The sequence below is a fragment of the Poromitra crassiceps genome, assembly GCF_964638095.1.
Source record: "Poromitra crassiceps genome assembly, chromosome: 2".
In the NCBI taxonomy this organism is placed as follows: Eukaryota; Metazoa; Chordata; class Actinopteri; order Beryciformes; family Melamphaidae; genus Poromitra; species Poromitra crassiceps.
This window is the reverse complement of record NC_139624.1, coordinates 67,546,061-67,562,378: the sequence shown is the minus strand read 5'-3', so window position 1 is coordinate 67,562,378 and position 16,318 is coordinate 67,546,061. Positions and strand designations below refer to the sequence as shown.

General features: G+C 48.2%; 1 protein-coding gene across 1 annotated transcript in view; it reads left to right on the top strand.

Moving 5' to 3' along the window:
• The window catches only part of wnt16 (wingless-type MMTV integration site family, member 16), a gene marked incomplete at both ends in the record, with an annotated part of 31,121 nt that extends 15,578 nt beyond the window's left edge, over positions 1-15,543 (top strand). The window contains 2 exons of the mRNA XM_083654838.1: positions 7,542-7,837; positions 15,079-15,543. Of these exons, the coding sequence (XP_083510964.1) occupies positions 7,542-7,837; positions 15,079-15,543 (761 nt within the window). The remainder of the gene's footprint in view (positions 1-7,541; positions 7,838-15,078) is intronic.
• Positions 15,544-16,318: the final 775 nt, after the last annotated feature.

Here is a 16,318-nt window from a genome sequence, read left to right as displayed (position 1 = left end):
TCTCTGCCCTCTCACCACTAAACCTGCCCGATCCTCTCCCCCTGCTCCCTGGCTAACCGAAACTCTGCGAACTCATCGAACAGAGCTTCGGGCAGCTGAGAGAAAATGGAGAAAATCACACCACCCTGAAGACCTCTCTTCCTACCATCTTATTCACTCCAACTTCACCTCTGCTGTCTCCAAAGCAAAAACCTCCTTCTTCATCTCTGAAATCCAGTCCTCTGCATCCAACCCCAGTAAAATGTTCTCCACCTTCTCTACGCTCCTCAACCCTCCCCCGCCCCCCCCTCCCTCCTCCCTCTCTGCTGACGATTTTGTAACCTTCTTTACTAAAAAGGTGGATGACATCAGCTCCTCCTTCCATCCTCCAAGCACCCTCACTAACACTCCCAACTCCAATCCTGCTCCTCGGCCCGCGGTCCCTGGATTTCCTTCCTTCTCCCCCCTCTCTCCCGATGAGGTGCTTAAACTCATCAGCTCAAACCGAGCCACTTACTGCCCCCTCGATCCCATCCCTTCCTCTCTCCTCCAAACCATCTCACCTGACATATCTCCCTTCCTCACTACCTTCATAAACTCCTCTCTGTCCTCTGGTCTTGTTCCGCCTGATCTAAAGGCTGCAAGAGTCAAGCCTCTGCTTAAGAAACCCTCCCTTGACCCTACTGCTATTCAGAACTACAGACCTGTCTCTCTTCTCTCATTCCTTTCCAAAACCCTTGAACGAGCAGCGTCCGAACAACTTTCTCTCTATCTCTCCCAGAATGACCTCTTGGACCCTCTGCAGTCCGGTTTCAAGGCTTCGCACTCCACTGAGACAGCTCTTCTTGCTGTCACAGAGGCCCTTCACACTGCTAAGGCCTCATCCCTCTCCTCTGTCCTTGTCCTCCTTGACCTGTCTGCTGCCTTCGATACAGTCAATCACCAAATCCTTCTTTCCACTCTGTCTGACCTCGGCATTTCAGGTTCTGCACTATCCTGGTTTGCTTCCTATCTCTCGAACCGCTCATACCAGGTCTTATGGAGAGGGTCCGTCTCCAGATCCTGCCCTCTTACCACTGGTGTCCCCCAGGGCTCAGTCCTGGGCCCCTTACTTTTTCTTCTCTATATCAGATCTCTTGCCTATGTGATCTCTTCTCATGGCTTCTCTTATCACTGCTATGCTGATGACACCCAACTTTTCCTTTCCTTCCCCCCCTCCGACACTCAAATCGAGGCTCGCATCTCTGCATGTCTCAAGGACATTGGCGACTGGATGTCTGCCCACCACCTCAAGCTCAACCTTGGTAAGACAGAGCTACTCTTCCTCCCAGGGAAAGACTGTCCTCTCACAGATCTCTCCATCTCCATCGAAAACACCACTGTACTCCCCTCCCAAACGGCTAAGAACCTTGGGGTGATCCTCGACAACCAGCTGTCTTGCTCTGCCAACATAGCTGCGACAGCACGCTCCTGTAGGTTCTCCCTCTACAACATCCGCAAAATCCGTCCCTTCCTCACAAGAGAAGCGACTCAACTCCTGGTCCAGTCACTTATCGTCCCACGCCTGGACTACTGCAACGTGCTCCTGGCTGGCCTACCTGCCACCGACATCCGACCGCTTCAGCTCATTCAGAACGCTGCTGCCCGTCTGGTATTCAACCAACCCAAATTCTCTCATGTCACTCCCCTCTTCCGGGACCTCCACTGGCTTCCCATCTCAGCTCGCATCAAATTCAAGACACTGGTACTGGCCTACAGGGCAGTACACCAGTCAGCTCCCCTGTACCTGCAATCTATGGTCAGGTTCCAAACCTCTCACCGCTCCCTTCGCTCCTCTACCAGTGCAGGGCGCCTCGCTCCTCCTTCGCTACGGGCGCTCAAAAGTCGCTCATCCCGATCTCGACTCTTCTCCTCCCTGGCACCCCAATGGTGGAACGAGCTGCCACCTTCGGTCAGGACTGCTGAATCACTGCCGATCTTTCGGAAAAGACTAAAGACTCACCTTTTCAGGCTCCACCTGGGCCCCTCTTGATCTAACTTCTTTCTCTCTCTTCTTTCTCTCTCTTTATTTAATATAAAAAAAAAAAAAAAAAAAAAACCCTAAACTAAAACTCGTACCACTGTTCCTTCAGGATTTGTAGTTGTCATAGACTGTGCTCCATAGTTGATTGCTCTATTGCTGACAAAAAGTGTGTTACTGTAAGTCGCTTTGGATAAAAGCGTCTGCCAAATGACGTAACGTAATGTAATGTAAATTCCCCGCCCATGCGATATATATTGCGATATGAAAAAATACCGATTTTCACCAGATTACCAGAATAGCTCTATTTGAAAGAAAATAATATTTCTAGAATGATTGGGATGATTTTGTAGAGGAGTCCATCTGATTTTGGAGGGGAAATTAGGTATTTTAATGTTTCTCAACCACTGGGCTGTGACCTACTGGTAGGCCTCAGAGCGTCATCTATCAGGGTGCATACACATTTTGACCAATGGATTTCCATGACTTACATACATGAAAAAGTGAGTGAGTTATGACATTCTACTTCAAAATGTCACTAGCCTATACTTCACTTAGTGTAATGCAGACTTTAAAACCAGGGAAAGACAACATGTATGCTGTATCACCATATTACCATCCAACATCTAAGACCATAGTCTCAAATCACAATATGGATATAAATTTTATAGATTGCCCACCCCTAATATTGAGTGTCAGAATCTACCTCCCAATATTGCTATTTGCAGAAAAACATTAGATTTAATTGATTATAATCACTGCTTTCAACTTCTTTCGTTCTTCTAAGTTCTAACATTTCAATAAATCAACAATGAAACACCGCTGCCACTTCACACACTTGGTCTGACCCCCCTCCAGAAACTACCAAGTGGTACGCTCCGCATTTGGGGAGTTCCGGTTTTTGAGCGCACAGAGAGAGGCAGTACAGAGAGGAGGATTCACATGCAGCCGACCGTTGACAAACAATTCATTCGTGAAAAGTAATAAATATACATGTAATTGCCCAGCTATGTCTATTGTCTTTTTATTTTCACCGACATGTTTTGTGTAAATGAGTCGCTATGTATGATTAACTCTACCGTAACGTTACTGCTATCATGTGATGCAACATCAAAGACTGAGGGGGAGAGAGAGCCGCAGTGATAACACGGACAACTTCGTTCTCAGTAATCACTTCAGCCTTTAAGTTGCGGTCTTGCTTTTTGGTGTTTCAAGAGTAAATATGTCCACTCCACGGACATGTTGAGTTACAGCAGCCAGCCTGCTGTATACTAGTGCGCTGCAAGCTGTGGACAGTCCGCCTCCGCAATCACATCGTTTACAGACGGGCTACTGTCAGCAACCCAACATAAGCAAAAACAATTCAATTGAGCTCTCTGTGCATGTTTGTTGTGTTGAAGCTAAGCACTAAATGAGTGAGTACAGTAGCGGGGCGTCTCTCTCCTTTGAGAGAACCTCATTTCACTCAGTAGGTTACCCCTAAAGTGAGAGTTTATCAAGCAACATGACGCGTTAATTTGCTTTTGACATCGCACGTCCTGCGATGTGACTATTGCGCATGCGCACATTGCGATGACGATGTGTAAACGATATATCGTGCAGCCCTAATCTCCACTGATCGCCACTCGGTGCTCCCTGAAACGCAGGAGGACTCCAAGGAGTGAAGCTCCTAAGGTGGGGCCAGGGAGGAGGTAGTTGTTTAGGCTCTGCCCGCCGATCTGGAAACTGCAGTTGAACACGATGCGGTCTTTGTCATTATGTCTGACCATGTGGTGTGGCAGGAACCATGACTCTTCGGATGTGTCAGCTTCCTGAGAATCAATCTTAGTGGCATATCCAGCGACCTCTAGTTTCTTGATCTCCTCCTTGTAGGTAGATGCACGCTGTGGTTGGTGAACTAACCTCCTTTCTGTATTCCGCAGGTTTTTCATCACGTGATCCATCGGAACTTGCAGCTTGGGCATGGTTTGGGCCCGCAGGAGGGGAGTAGCATAGCGATGCACTCCGTTGACCTCTACACGGGTGGTCTCTGCCTCCAGTAGGTCCACTGCCTGCTTGTCCTGTTTGGATCTGATCACTAACTTCTCATTCTTGAAAGGCAGTGTGTCCAACTGCCATAGCCGCTCGACTTGACTAAACAGCTGGGCAGAAGGAGAGGTAACTGCTGTGAAGAAGCACTGTGCAGAGTGAAGCTGTTGCTTAAGGTATTTAGCTGGACCTTGGAGTGTCCAGCCGAGGTTAGTCTTAACTGCTGCTGGGCCACCAGGGGGGCCTAGGAGCACTGGCGCGATTGGAACAATCAGGCTTGATTGATCCGATCCGATCAGGAGGGTTGGCTGAGCTCCATCAATGGGTGGAATCGGCAACCCTCTTAGGTGTCGATATCTCTTCTGGAGCTGGGAAACTGGATAGGTGTACTGAGACAGACCTAGGTGGTCACCTGTAAAGGCACCTTGGATGGAGAACCTCTTGGTGGGTTGTGTCGCTGGCGCGATGTCAAAGGACACACGTGAACCTGGCAGTGTCTTGACATCCTGGCGGATGGTACGAAGGGTCAGATCTTCTGCTTCCCCTTGTATTCCAAGATGGTGTGCTGCAGACGAGAGCAGGATAGTTCTCTCCGAACCATCGTCCAGCACTGCGTAGGTGTTGAACACTCTGTCCTGGTAGTGCAGGTTGACTCTGACGATCTTCAGCAGCACTTGGCTATATCCATTTGGTTGATCTAGGTAGTGAGTCTCTGCAGTCGCTGTGCTGGCGGGCTCGTTCTCGCTTCTCTGATTGACCTCATGCAGAATGGAGAGATGTTTAGACTTGCAAATTCGACACGGCTTCTTTAGGTCGCAGGCGGAGGCTAGGTGAGGACGGCCGCATCTCCAGCACCTTCTCTTAGTCTTATTCCAATCCACCATTTTTGCTTTGGTCAGCTTAGCGAAGCTCTCACATTGGCTGAGATAGTGTTCTGATTCACAGTAAGGGCAATATATCTTAGCTTTACCTCGGTTCTGGAGGTGAGGAGCTGCTTTGTAGGTCACGTCTGACTGGGAATTTTCGGAGCTGTCTGTCCCGAGCATTACTGTGGTAACCTTCACCTTTGGTTTGTACTTCATATCTTTCTTGTCTTTCTCGCTGTAAGCTGGAAGGGAAGGCTCAATATCCAGGCATCTGACTTCTGCTTTCAGCCAGTCGGAGAAGTCGATGAGCGACAGCTTCATCTGATCAGGATCCTTCCTGTATTGTTGTCGACGGAACCTCTCTTGCTGTTGTTTGGGGAGCCTGCTGAGAAGGCGCTTCACGTTGGAGCCGCAGTGGAGTTCTTCACGGCCTTCTCCTTTAAGAGACTTCAGCATCCCGACTAGTGACTGCACTCTGATGGCGAACTCGTCAAGGGCCTTATCATCTCTGATGGGGGGTAAACGTTCCATGTCCTCTATCTCCTTCAGAGCGAACTGATATGGACGTCCGTAACGCTCATCCAGTGCCTTCAGAGCTTCAGAGTAGGGCATACTAGACTCTGCATGGGCTAGCACCAGGCGATGGGCTTGTGGTACTTTCACGTGCTTCAGCAGGATGGCGTACTTGTAATGCTCAGACTGGGTGGGATGTAGGAGGGTGCTGAGCGAAAGGCGAAGCTCCACGTACTGGGCTCTATCTTCTTTAGTGAAGTCTGGAAACATGGGTCCTTCTATATTGGGGGCTGCATGCGCGTACATCATGGGGGGATATGGAGTTGACATGATTGGGTTCCCTGAATAGGAGGGGTAGGGCACATAATTCTGATGTGCTCGCAGATACGTGGGTGGAGGCATGAACTGCGGGCTTGAAGGGAACGGAGCTGAGAAATGTTGGTTCTCTTGCTGGGTAGAGCGGAAGCCCTGGCTTGGATCAAGCGCGTGTTGAGGGAGGTGAGTCTCTCGGCTAGGAGGTGGTGGTAATGGCCACAGTTGGTGGTGAATACTCAAGTCCTCTAGCCTATGAGCCATTTCTTCAGCTGCTGGTGGGTGATCCTCAGTTCGGGAACGGTGAGATATACCGGCTAGGGGATTCGGCTCACCTACTCTCTCTGCTTGATATAGGCGAACTGGTGACTGACGCCGTGATGATCTCCTTGATGATCGAACTGAAGGTGGTTGGGAATGGCGCTGTAAGACCAACTCCAAAAGCTCTGTTTGCTTCTGGGCCGTCTCACTCTGTTGCCGCGCTGTCTCCATAGCTTGTCTCATTATGGCTTCATGTGCGGTCAACTCCTGGTGCAGGGAGGATGTGCTCACTGTTGGACTGGGTGATTTCCTCTGCTCTGCTGCAATGGGTGGTTCCCTCTCCTCTTCGTGCCTGTGTATCTGCTCTCCTCTTTGTAGTGGTGGGAACTCCACTAAATAATCATCCAAATATCTCGGTTTGCCAACTCTGCGTATAGGACGTGCAGTTGGCGATGCAGGAAGACTGGACCATTGCTTACTGGCGGCCATATTGGTGACTCTATCCGGCTCGAAGGACCATTAATTGTACTGGCGCTATTAATCGCTGGTTAGGAATGATGTCATCAACATGGGGTGTCGAGTCAGGACACGGAATCGGGTATTTCTTTGAGGGTTTTTATATAAAGATATGGAGATACACAGGCACAGGTATTTTCTTCTGTCCTCTCAATGTTCTAGATGTGTGTGGTCTAAACCGCAATAAACAGTGAATAGAACGTAGAGTTAGACTGTACTGCTACACTATAGGCTATAAGCATCCTACTACAATTAGCATCACAGGTTTAGGCAAATACTTAATTACTATAAACAATAATAGGATATAAACCCACTAACAGCTGGATAAACAAAGAAAAGTATAGCTAAAATAACCAACATAAATTATCTGCATATGTTAGCTACATGCTACGTTGCTAGCAAATCAGTAGGCTATACAGATTATTATTACTACTAACATATTGTCAATGATTCGAACTAAACATCTGTGACCACAAGGAAAGCAAACTTACTGTAATTCAAAAACGCACACAGACACAGGAAAGGATTATAATCACAGGAGGGACTTTTAGCTACCAAATACAGCTAGGACACGTTCTTATATTGTTACTAGGCCGCCATCTTACGGAACATGACTGCCGTCCTTATTACCGGAAGCGGAACTAAGCGTTGCCTAGCAACAAGTATCGACAACAAACCAACGTCTCTACTCTTCAGCGCGCTGCGCACGGACCTCACTCTGATCCTTCTGCACAGCTGACATGTACAGTAATTCTAACAATTGTTTGTTTGCCACATGTAATGTAATGTGAGATACACTAGTATCGTTCATAATTAATGATTTTGCAGTCTCTTGTTTGACAGTTATTGAAAGTTTTGCGGGGGGGGGGGGGGCACCACAAAACAATTACGCTGGTAACTGATGAAGGATGAATTCCAGAGCACACGGTAAATTTGAGCAATTTATTAGGCACAAAAAAAAAGGGAAAAAAAAAAGCTCTTTTCAATTCAACATCAGCAACCAGAAACGAGAATCCATGTGACGTGAATCCATTGTGTTTCTGTAGGGACCAAGGAGACGGCGTTTATCTATGCGGTGATGGCAGCGGGGCTGGTCCACGCCGTGACGCGCTCCTGCAGCCAGGGCAACATGACGGAGTGCGGCTGCGACACCCGGCTGGCGGGCTCCGGCTCGCCCGCCGAGGGCTGGCACTGGGGCGGCTGCTCCGACCACATCCACTACGGCACCTGGTTCAGCCGCAAGTTCCTCCACCACGCCAACGCCCACAATGCCTCCTCCTCTGCCCGGGGAGGCTACACCCTGCTCACCATGAACCAGCATAACAGTGAGACCGGGCGCCAGGTGAGACACTCCAATGCAGGGGTCTCAAACTCAAATTACCTGGGGGCCGCTGAGTGTCCAGTCTTGTCACAAGGGGGCCACTTCATGTATTAAAAAAAAAGAGAGAAAAATGCAACCGCAATTCTCAACATTAACAATTTATTCATTTATTTGAGGGACAATCTATTTTTTACATTAAGAATGTATTTGTTTATTTGAGGGACTTTGTTTTCTTTTTTTAGGGACACTGCACATTACTAAATTAGGCATTGTTAATTTTCAACTGTCCCTTGGAACTCCAGCTAGAATTAGAACTGATCATAAATGTCACTTGACAGCTCAGTAATCCGCTCTTCCACTGTGTTGGCTGAAAGGCTGATGTTGCTTAACTCATTGAGTGCCAGCCACTTTTGGAGAACGGACGCTCCCAGTGCCAGAGTTTCAGAGCGTTTTCAGTGTAGTGATTTCTCGAGGCCCACAGAATATTGTGTGATATTACTATGTAAACACCGAACACGCACAAAGAACGATGAGACTCTCTTCTATCATCTGCAAAAAAAAGTTTATTGATACCATTTTCCGTTCTTTAGTTATCAGCCGGAGAAGATAGGTCAAAAACAGAAAAAATTGGCGTTTCCATCTAGAAGCTGAGATATTGAGCCTTTTGTGAAATATAGCATTTCAAGCAAATCACTGACTCTGAAACTAATATTTTCTGACCTGAAACATCTGAACAGTAATTTCCTTCAATATAACAGCACCCCCACCCCCCCTCTACTGCAAACTCCTCCTCTGTGAGGTGGGTGTGTCTCTGGTGGCTCTGCTCGCTCTGAGTGCTGCTTGTGTCAGGCGAGTCTCTGCTGCCTGGATGGCGGCCGCTCGTCGCGGCAGTCTGGATCGGGCTCGCTCGTTTCTCGGTTGTGAGCTGTGAAGCTGCGTCCAAATCTGGGCTTTCTGCTGCCCTGCGTGCCCCACCCCCCTCCTCCTCCTCCATGGGAGTGTCTCTGGGGCTGTGCTGTGTTTGCTCTCGCTCTGCTTTTGCTCCGTCTGCACTGAAAAGTGCGCTGCATCCCCCCGCTTTTTCACAGCCTGTCGCCGGCTCCCAGCTGAGAATAATGTAACTTTTCAGAAAGACGCTGGTGTTGGCAACTAAATCATATGGAGGGACTATCGCAACGGACATGGAGGGGCTCAATTGTGGCAGGCAGCAGATTGACTGCTGTTCACAGGCACAGCTAACGTTATGCTTCATGCATATCGATGCGATTTCCGTTTCCTCATGACTTCTTCTCTCTTTTCTCCTGGCCTTTCTCTAATCTGGAGAGCACTGTCGCCACCTAATGGGTCGGTAAAATAGCTTTTACACATTCAACATGCCCCAAAATTTTACAGGAGATGGATCTGGCTTTGATCCACGTCCCACCGTCAAAAAACGCAATTGACGACTTTAGTCGTCATTGGCACTCAACGTTACTAAAGCAATTGACGACTTTACTCGTCCGTGGCACTCAATGAGTTAAGTGACTTTTTTTTCTGGACAGACGATATAACATATAACAGAAGTGGAGTATTGGCCAGAATGACATGAACATTTGGAAACTTATTCAGCGGGTATCTTGCATGTTGCCTTCAGGTGCATTGTAATTTTTCTTTTTGCAATTCCATCGCGGGCCACACAGGGGTCGCCCGCGGGCCGCATGGAGCCATGAGTTTGAGACCCCTGCTCCAATGGAAAAAGGGGAACAAGTTGTGAACACACGGAGGATTACGGTGTTATCATATAGTAAAAAAATCCCCCCTTGGATCCTCTTGGATGTCCGCTCCCAGCTTATTACAAACTCTGTCATTGGCTCCGACCATGTCAATCAGAGAGGCTTCCGCTCCCTCTTCCCTGTGTGTCGCTGTAAATAGTGCCCTGCCACAGCAGTGAAAACAACAACGCTAACTAGCTAGCAAGCTAACGGCAGAAACCTACACGCTAGCTCGTTGCTACATGCTGAAAATGGCAAATTAGATTGTTGGAAACTATTTTCCAAGGGCACTGCCGCTAAGGGCCACCCATTGCAATTCCACAATGGAGACCTGCACCGCCAGACTCCTCTCCCGGTAGGGAGGGGAGGCTGGCCAGCGAGACTAGTAAACTCTAAACTTTAGAGTTTACTGCACTCCTCTGTATACTGCCCCCCTGAATCTCTTTAGAGTCTAAAGATATTCATCTTAAAGGAGAATTTCGTTTTTTTCGAACCTGGAGCCATCTCCTGCCATTAATTATGATTTGTCCACTCACCCGGCGATCCCCGCGGCGTATCTGGGCGTCCTAGCGTTGTTTTGATATCAATAGCGTCCAAGTCAGTCGTAAAGTGGAGTTGATTTGGGGCCAAGTGTGAGCCTGTATTTCCTGCATCTAAATAGCTATTTTTCTTCCCTTTTTCGCCAAATATCGCCATAATCTGATCCGTCAACATCCAGCAGAGTGTTATTTCACCCCAGGCTGTTTCCTGGAGTGCACAGGGATCAAATTACCTCAAACGTGATCTAGGTCACCAAGTCTCGTGAAGTCCCGCGATACTTTCCTGTCGACTGGCCAAATACAGGCAGGACGCTTTGCGGTCGTGGTTTTAGCGTAACCTATGTGGGGTTTGGCGTAACCTATGTAGGATTCGAAATAACGAAGGTTATGCCAAACCCCACATAGGTTACGCTAAAACCACGACCACGCTATTGATATCAAAACAACGCTAGGACGCCCAGATACGCCGCGGGGATCGCCGGGTGAGTGGACAAATCATAATTAATGGCAGGAGATGGCTCCAGGTTCGAAAAAACCGAAATTCTCCTTTAAAGGGATACACCAACATTTTCTGTCACCCAAAATATACATTCCAACAGCGCCAGAAACACTCACATGTACATGTTGTGACTCGTGTACTCGCCCCGCGATGAAATAATATAATAATCCAAAGTTACGGCAAACGGCCATTTTCGAAGTGAATCCACAGCGAGAACTAACAAAGAGGGTTCCCTCTGTAACCAAAGTTACTTCCTCGTTTGCTCGAGGCACATGCCCTGTACTGATGACTGCACACAGCGCATGCGCCCCAGGCAAACAAGGAAGTAACTTTGGTTTAGCCAGTCTTTAGCCAGACCGAGCCACAGGGCTGCTGCGCTATCACTGCACAGGCGACCTGTCAATCATGCCCCAAAGCATATTCTGCTTTATCATCTATTTTACTCTAAATGAGACCATCATTTACAAAATGAACATCAGGTTGTTTTGAAGAAGACTTGAAACTAGCGATTGAGTCCAAAAACTCATTAGGAAAGTGTTTCATTTTCCCTTTGACTTCTACACAATCAGACTTCTCTTTGCAGCCATAGACTGTATAACTGGGTGTATTATATAAGAATCCACCCTGTACAGTTGACATGAACGGTGACATTAGCTCTAGAGACCAAAGCTGTTTTTTTTAACCAGGCTGTAAACATGTTTATATCTGCTGTAAAGTTGGGGTCATTTTAATATGGCCGTCTATAGAGAGCCAAAGTGAAACGTCACTTCCTGCTTTCTCCCTGTACCAGCGCTGCGAAAAATATGAATGGCAGTGGACGGAGAATAAGGTTACTTTTTTGATCCTGTTTGAATTGTGCCACGGGGTGCGAACGCTAATTTTGTCAATTTAAAACATAACTTTGCATGTCAAGAAAGTCATGGTTTGTCGTCAAACTGAAACGTAGGGGTTAGTTTTGTATAAAAACTACATAGCTTGTGGAAGCTTGTGGCATGTCGCCGGTCTTCAGCTTTGCCGGTAGAGAAAGTGAGTAGTAGTCTTTCTGATTTATAACTTCTAGTGCAACATTTTGGCGACAAACTGCGACTTTCTTGACATGCAAAGTTACGTTTTAAATTGACAAAATTAGCGTTGGCACAAAGTTCACTGCCATTCATATTTTTCGCAGCACTGGTACAGGGAGAAAAGCAGGAAGTGACGTTTCACTTTGGCTCTCTATGGGGCATGATTTCTAACCCCACATAGGATAAGCAATAACCACGCCCTGTGGTGCCGGGATTGGCCAGGAGCAACACTGGAGGACACGCAGCCCAGCGATTTCATGAACCAACTGAATAGCTCTTGAGAACGGACAGCGATTTCGAGAGCGGACAATGAGAGCGGACATTGAAATGAATTGGTGTTGTGTTCACGTTCATAGCTCATATAATGTATCATATCGTTAATTTCAAGCTCAATTCTTACCCAGAGAAAAGGTACAGCACTGAAAATGTAACGAGCAATAGTTTTTTAAACATCTTTATTTTAAAAGATGAAAAACCCCAGGTGCTTTAGTCCCAAGCTTCAATGCTCCTGGCCAATCCTGGCGCCACAGGGCATGGTTATTGCTTATCCTATGTGGGGTTAGAAATCACGCCTCTATGGGGAATGACTCGCTTTTGCAGCCGGCCTCAAGTGGCCATTTTTAGAACAGTTTTTGACACTTCCACGTTGGCTTCATTTTTCCAAGGCGGAGTTTGCCACATGGTCCCGACCAGCATGACCTCCCTATGGAGGGGGACAAGGCAAAAAACAATTTTCCCGGCAGGGACCAATGGACTATCAATATTATTATAGACACATAAAGACACACACACTTCTCGACACACACCGCCCTCCACTGGACACAAAGAAAGCAGTGTATCTGGTGGAAGGTTTAGAAGGTTGAAGGGAGAAGAGAGGGCCATCCAAATATCACTGTCAGGCCCTGAGGTTTGTACTCCCCTCTCTCCCCTGCCTAAAGTGAAAGGAACACAGTAGCTTTTGTTCCCCTCGTGTCCAGGAAGCGTCTTGTGTCAGTCTAACGACTGAAGAGGTCTAGAGGCTATACGCCTGGCTCCTGAAGAGGTCTAGAGGCTAGGCCTGGCTCCTGAAGCTTTTGGAGTCACAGGTTCTAGCAACCATGTCTGGCAGCATCATGGAGGTTGTGTGCAAATAATGGCTGAAACAACAATGTTAGAAATGCCAGCCTATATCTGTGACTGACAACCCTCAAAATGCTCCAGTGACATCACTGATATTTCATGGCCCGTTCCAAGGAACATGCCATCTCCCACACAGTACAGCTGATGTGCCACCTGACCAGAATTGGTTTTGCCATCAACTGGAAACAGAGCAATCCCATGCCCAGCCAGCAGGTGGCATATTTGCGAATCTCTCTGTGGACTCCTACAGGCGCGCTGTCAGACAGACGGGTGAGGCAGTGCAGGAAGGTCACGGCTGTGACTGTCATGCAGCTCCTGGGTCTCATGTCAGCAGCCCACCCGGTGGCTCCACTGGGTCCGCTCCACATGAGGAACCTCCAGAGGTGGTTTGCCAGGTTACACATCTGCGTCTTCACAGACACCCAATGGGTGACCATCCCCCGATCTGCCAGGGAAGACCTGGCTCATTGGGGGGACCCCATAGGCTACTACTGTATACTAGCACATTTACAGTCTAGGGCTGCAAAAAGAAGTCCAATTGTATAGAAGTCAATGCGAAAATGACCCAACTTCTCACTTGATTTATTACATCAGTAAACACTTTCCTAATTGTTTCCTAATGAGTTGATGGTCTCAATCACTAGTTTCATATCTTATTCAATACAGCATGATGTTCAATTAGTAAATTATGGCCCCATTTAGAGTCAAATGGCTCATTTCCACCACATTTTACTGCCCTGCACAGCTCGTCACCAGTCGGCTCTACTCATTTCGGCCCGATGGATGTTCTGCTTCGACCGCTGATCATCTGCCCCCGCCCACAGCTGGTCGTCATAGCGACCGCATATCTGTCCTCCGCCTAATAGCCAAAGTAGGCTATAACATAACGTTACAATTAAATCCATCCACAGAACTTTTAAACTGTTTATGAAATACTGGTGCCTCTAAATGACCTACAGTGTACATGGGCAAATGTGACAATCGGCCAGGAGAAAGGATATCACATTGTAGTTAGTCAAACTCACAGGCATGCGCTGCGCGCGGACGGGAGAGGCGCAACAGAGTGAAGCCTGTACCCCGGCGGCCTCTGACCACGCAAGACCGCGGCTTCACCAAACACCCGCCTGCGGCCTAGCGGAGCGCTGCACTCAACTAGCTTCCTGAGCAGCAGACTTTTTTCAGACAATTGAAATCACGGCCGCGATTTTATTTCACCAGAGGCGAAGGCAGCAACACAAAAGACTGATGGAAATATACATAACAGAAGAGAAGGTAAGCCCACTAAACTGGTATGCAGCATTGCATTGACAGTCAGTAGATAGACAGAGTAAACACGATTCTGCCTGACCAATCAGTCGTCAACAATGTTTTCACGTCACCAGGGGCGGACTGCATAATCGGGCACGTCGGGCAAATGCCTGGTGGCCTGGCCTGGCCTGAAAAAAAAAACTCACTGAACAGCAGGCCAGGCGCCGCCTACTGGTTTACTAGTGGTTTTATTACTTTATTCAGGTTTAAAGTGGGTGCATCTCATTGTAAAATTGGACTTGGCCCAAATTGGGCTTCAAACGGCCCAAATTGGGCTTCAAACGGCCCAAATCTGGCTTTAAACGACCCAAATTGGGCTTCAAACGGCCCAAATCTGGCTTCAAACGGCCCAAATTGGGCTTCAAACGGCCCAAATTGAGCTTCAAACGGCCCAAATTTTTCTATGGTACCGGGTTCACAGAATAGAACCCCGACGAGGCAGGTACGAAAAGTAGCACGACTCGACGCCAATACAACCCGGGCTGGGACAGTTTTTACCGGTGGAATGAGAACATTTATCGAGTCGAGCGGAGCGGGACCGCGCTACTACCTGCGGTGGAAATGGGCCAAAATAGATGATAAATCAGACTGTGTTTTGGGGCGTGATTGACCTGTCCAGTGATCGCCCAGTTTGCCGATCACAGACCCAGTAGCAGGCGGCGCCGCGGCTCTGTCTGGCTCCAAAAACAAACAAAAAAACAAAGATGGCGACAACAACAAAAAGCCAAACTGGAGGCTTCAAAACAGAAGTCCATAGACCAATGGGTGATGGCACAGTGGCTATGTCCATATATTTATACAGTCTATGGGTAAAAGCTTCTATCTTCACTGTCATTTAGGATCTTGGGCTGGGATCATGATCATGATGTTTAAATGGGATTCATATTGAAATTGTAAACTGACAGTGGCAGGAAAAGTAGGCCTCTTGATCAGAGCCAAAAACGTGATTTTTTTTCCCATCAGTGTCTTCTCTCTTTCTCAGGCCATTGACAGGACAATGTCCACGGACTGCCGCTGCCACGGCGTCTCGGGCTCCTGCGCAGTGAAGACCTGCTGGCGCACCATGGCCCCGTTTGAGCGCGTGGGCAACTTCCTGAAGGAGCGCTACGAGAGCAGCGTGCAGGTGCTGCACCGCTCTAAGAAGAAGGTGCGGAGGAAGGAGAGGGAGCAGCGACACGTGCCCATAGGGAAGGACCAACTCATCTTTTTCAGCAAGTCACCCAACTACTGCCTGGAGGACAAGCGCTGGGGTGTGTCGGGCACCAGAGGGCGCCGCTGCAACCGCACCTCTCAAGGGCCCGACGGCTGCAACCTGCTGTGCTGCGGTCGGGGTTACAACACGCACGTGGTCCGGCACGTCGAGCGCTGCGAGTGCAAGTTTGTTTGGTGCTGCTACGTCCGCTGCAGGCGCTGCGAGAGCATGAACGACATGCACACCTGTAAATAAGGAGAGGTCGAGAAGAGAGGACTGGAAAGATAGACAGGCCTCCAGTGTTTCCAGGGGGATGGACAAGATGTCAGATATGACTCTCCAATAAATCTGAAAACTGAACTTATTATAGTTTCAGTTGGAGAGAGCTGATGGAGACTTGCATGTGGTATTTCAGGTGACAGCCAATTCTGTCTGAAAGGAGTACAAAGGGAAGTCTAAGGCTGTGTGTCCATATAGCGTTTTATTTTCGTCCACTCCCGCCATCAGAGCGGAGTGCTTTCAAAAAGCTGAGAAATGTTAAACTTTTCAGAAAAGTGCTGGGTGACGTGAACTGCTTTTCCCATAGCGTCCATAGCAACAACCTATGGAGAAAGTCGAAGTGGAGATGGAGAAATAGGACCTTGTAGGCTAATCTCTGAATTTACGTCAGGTACTAGCAATCATAAAGGCAGTATGAGTTAATGTTATACCCAACACGTTCTCACTCCCAACTCGTCTCACAGAACCGCTTTGTTTATATGTACCGGTAGTATGTTTGAAATGGAAAACCCAATAAACAAATTCGAATAATAACAGAACCGCTTTGTCAAGCGCTTTTGGCGACCACCGTAATGCTCCGCGAAGCCTGGAGCATTTTATGGAACGCAGCACTCCGTACCTGTGGGTTCAGGGAAACGTCAAGAGCTCATCATCCACAACGAGTTGGGAAGTACAGTAGCCTCACCCAGGGGACGGTAGTACCACCCGGGCGGGGTGGGCAGCGGATTAGGTTTAGGCATTGAGTAGTTGG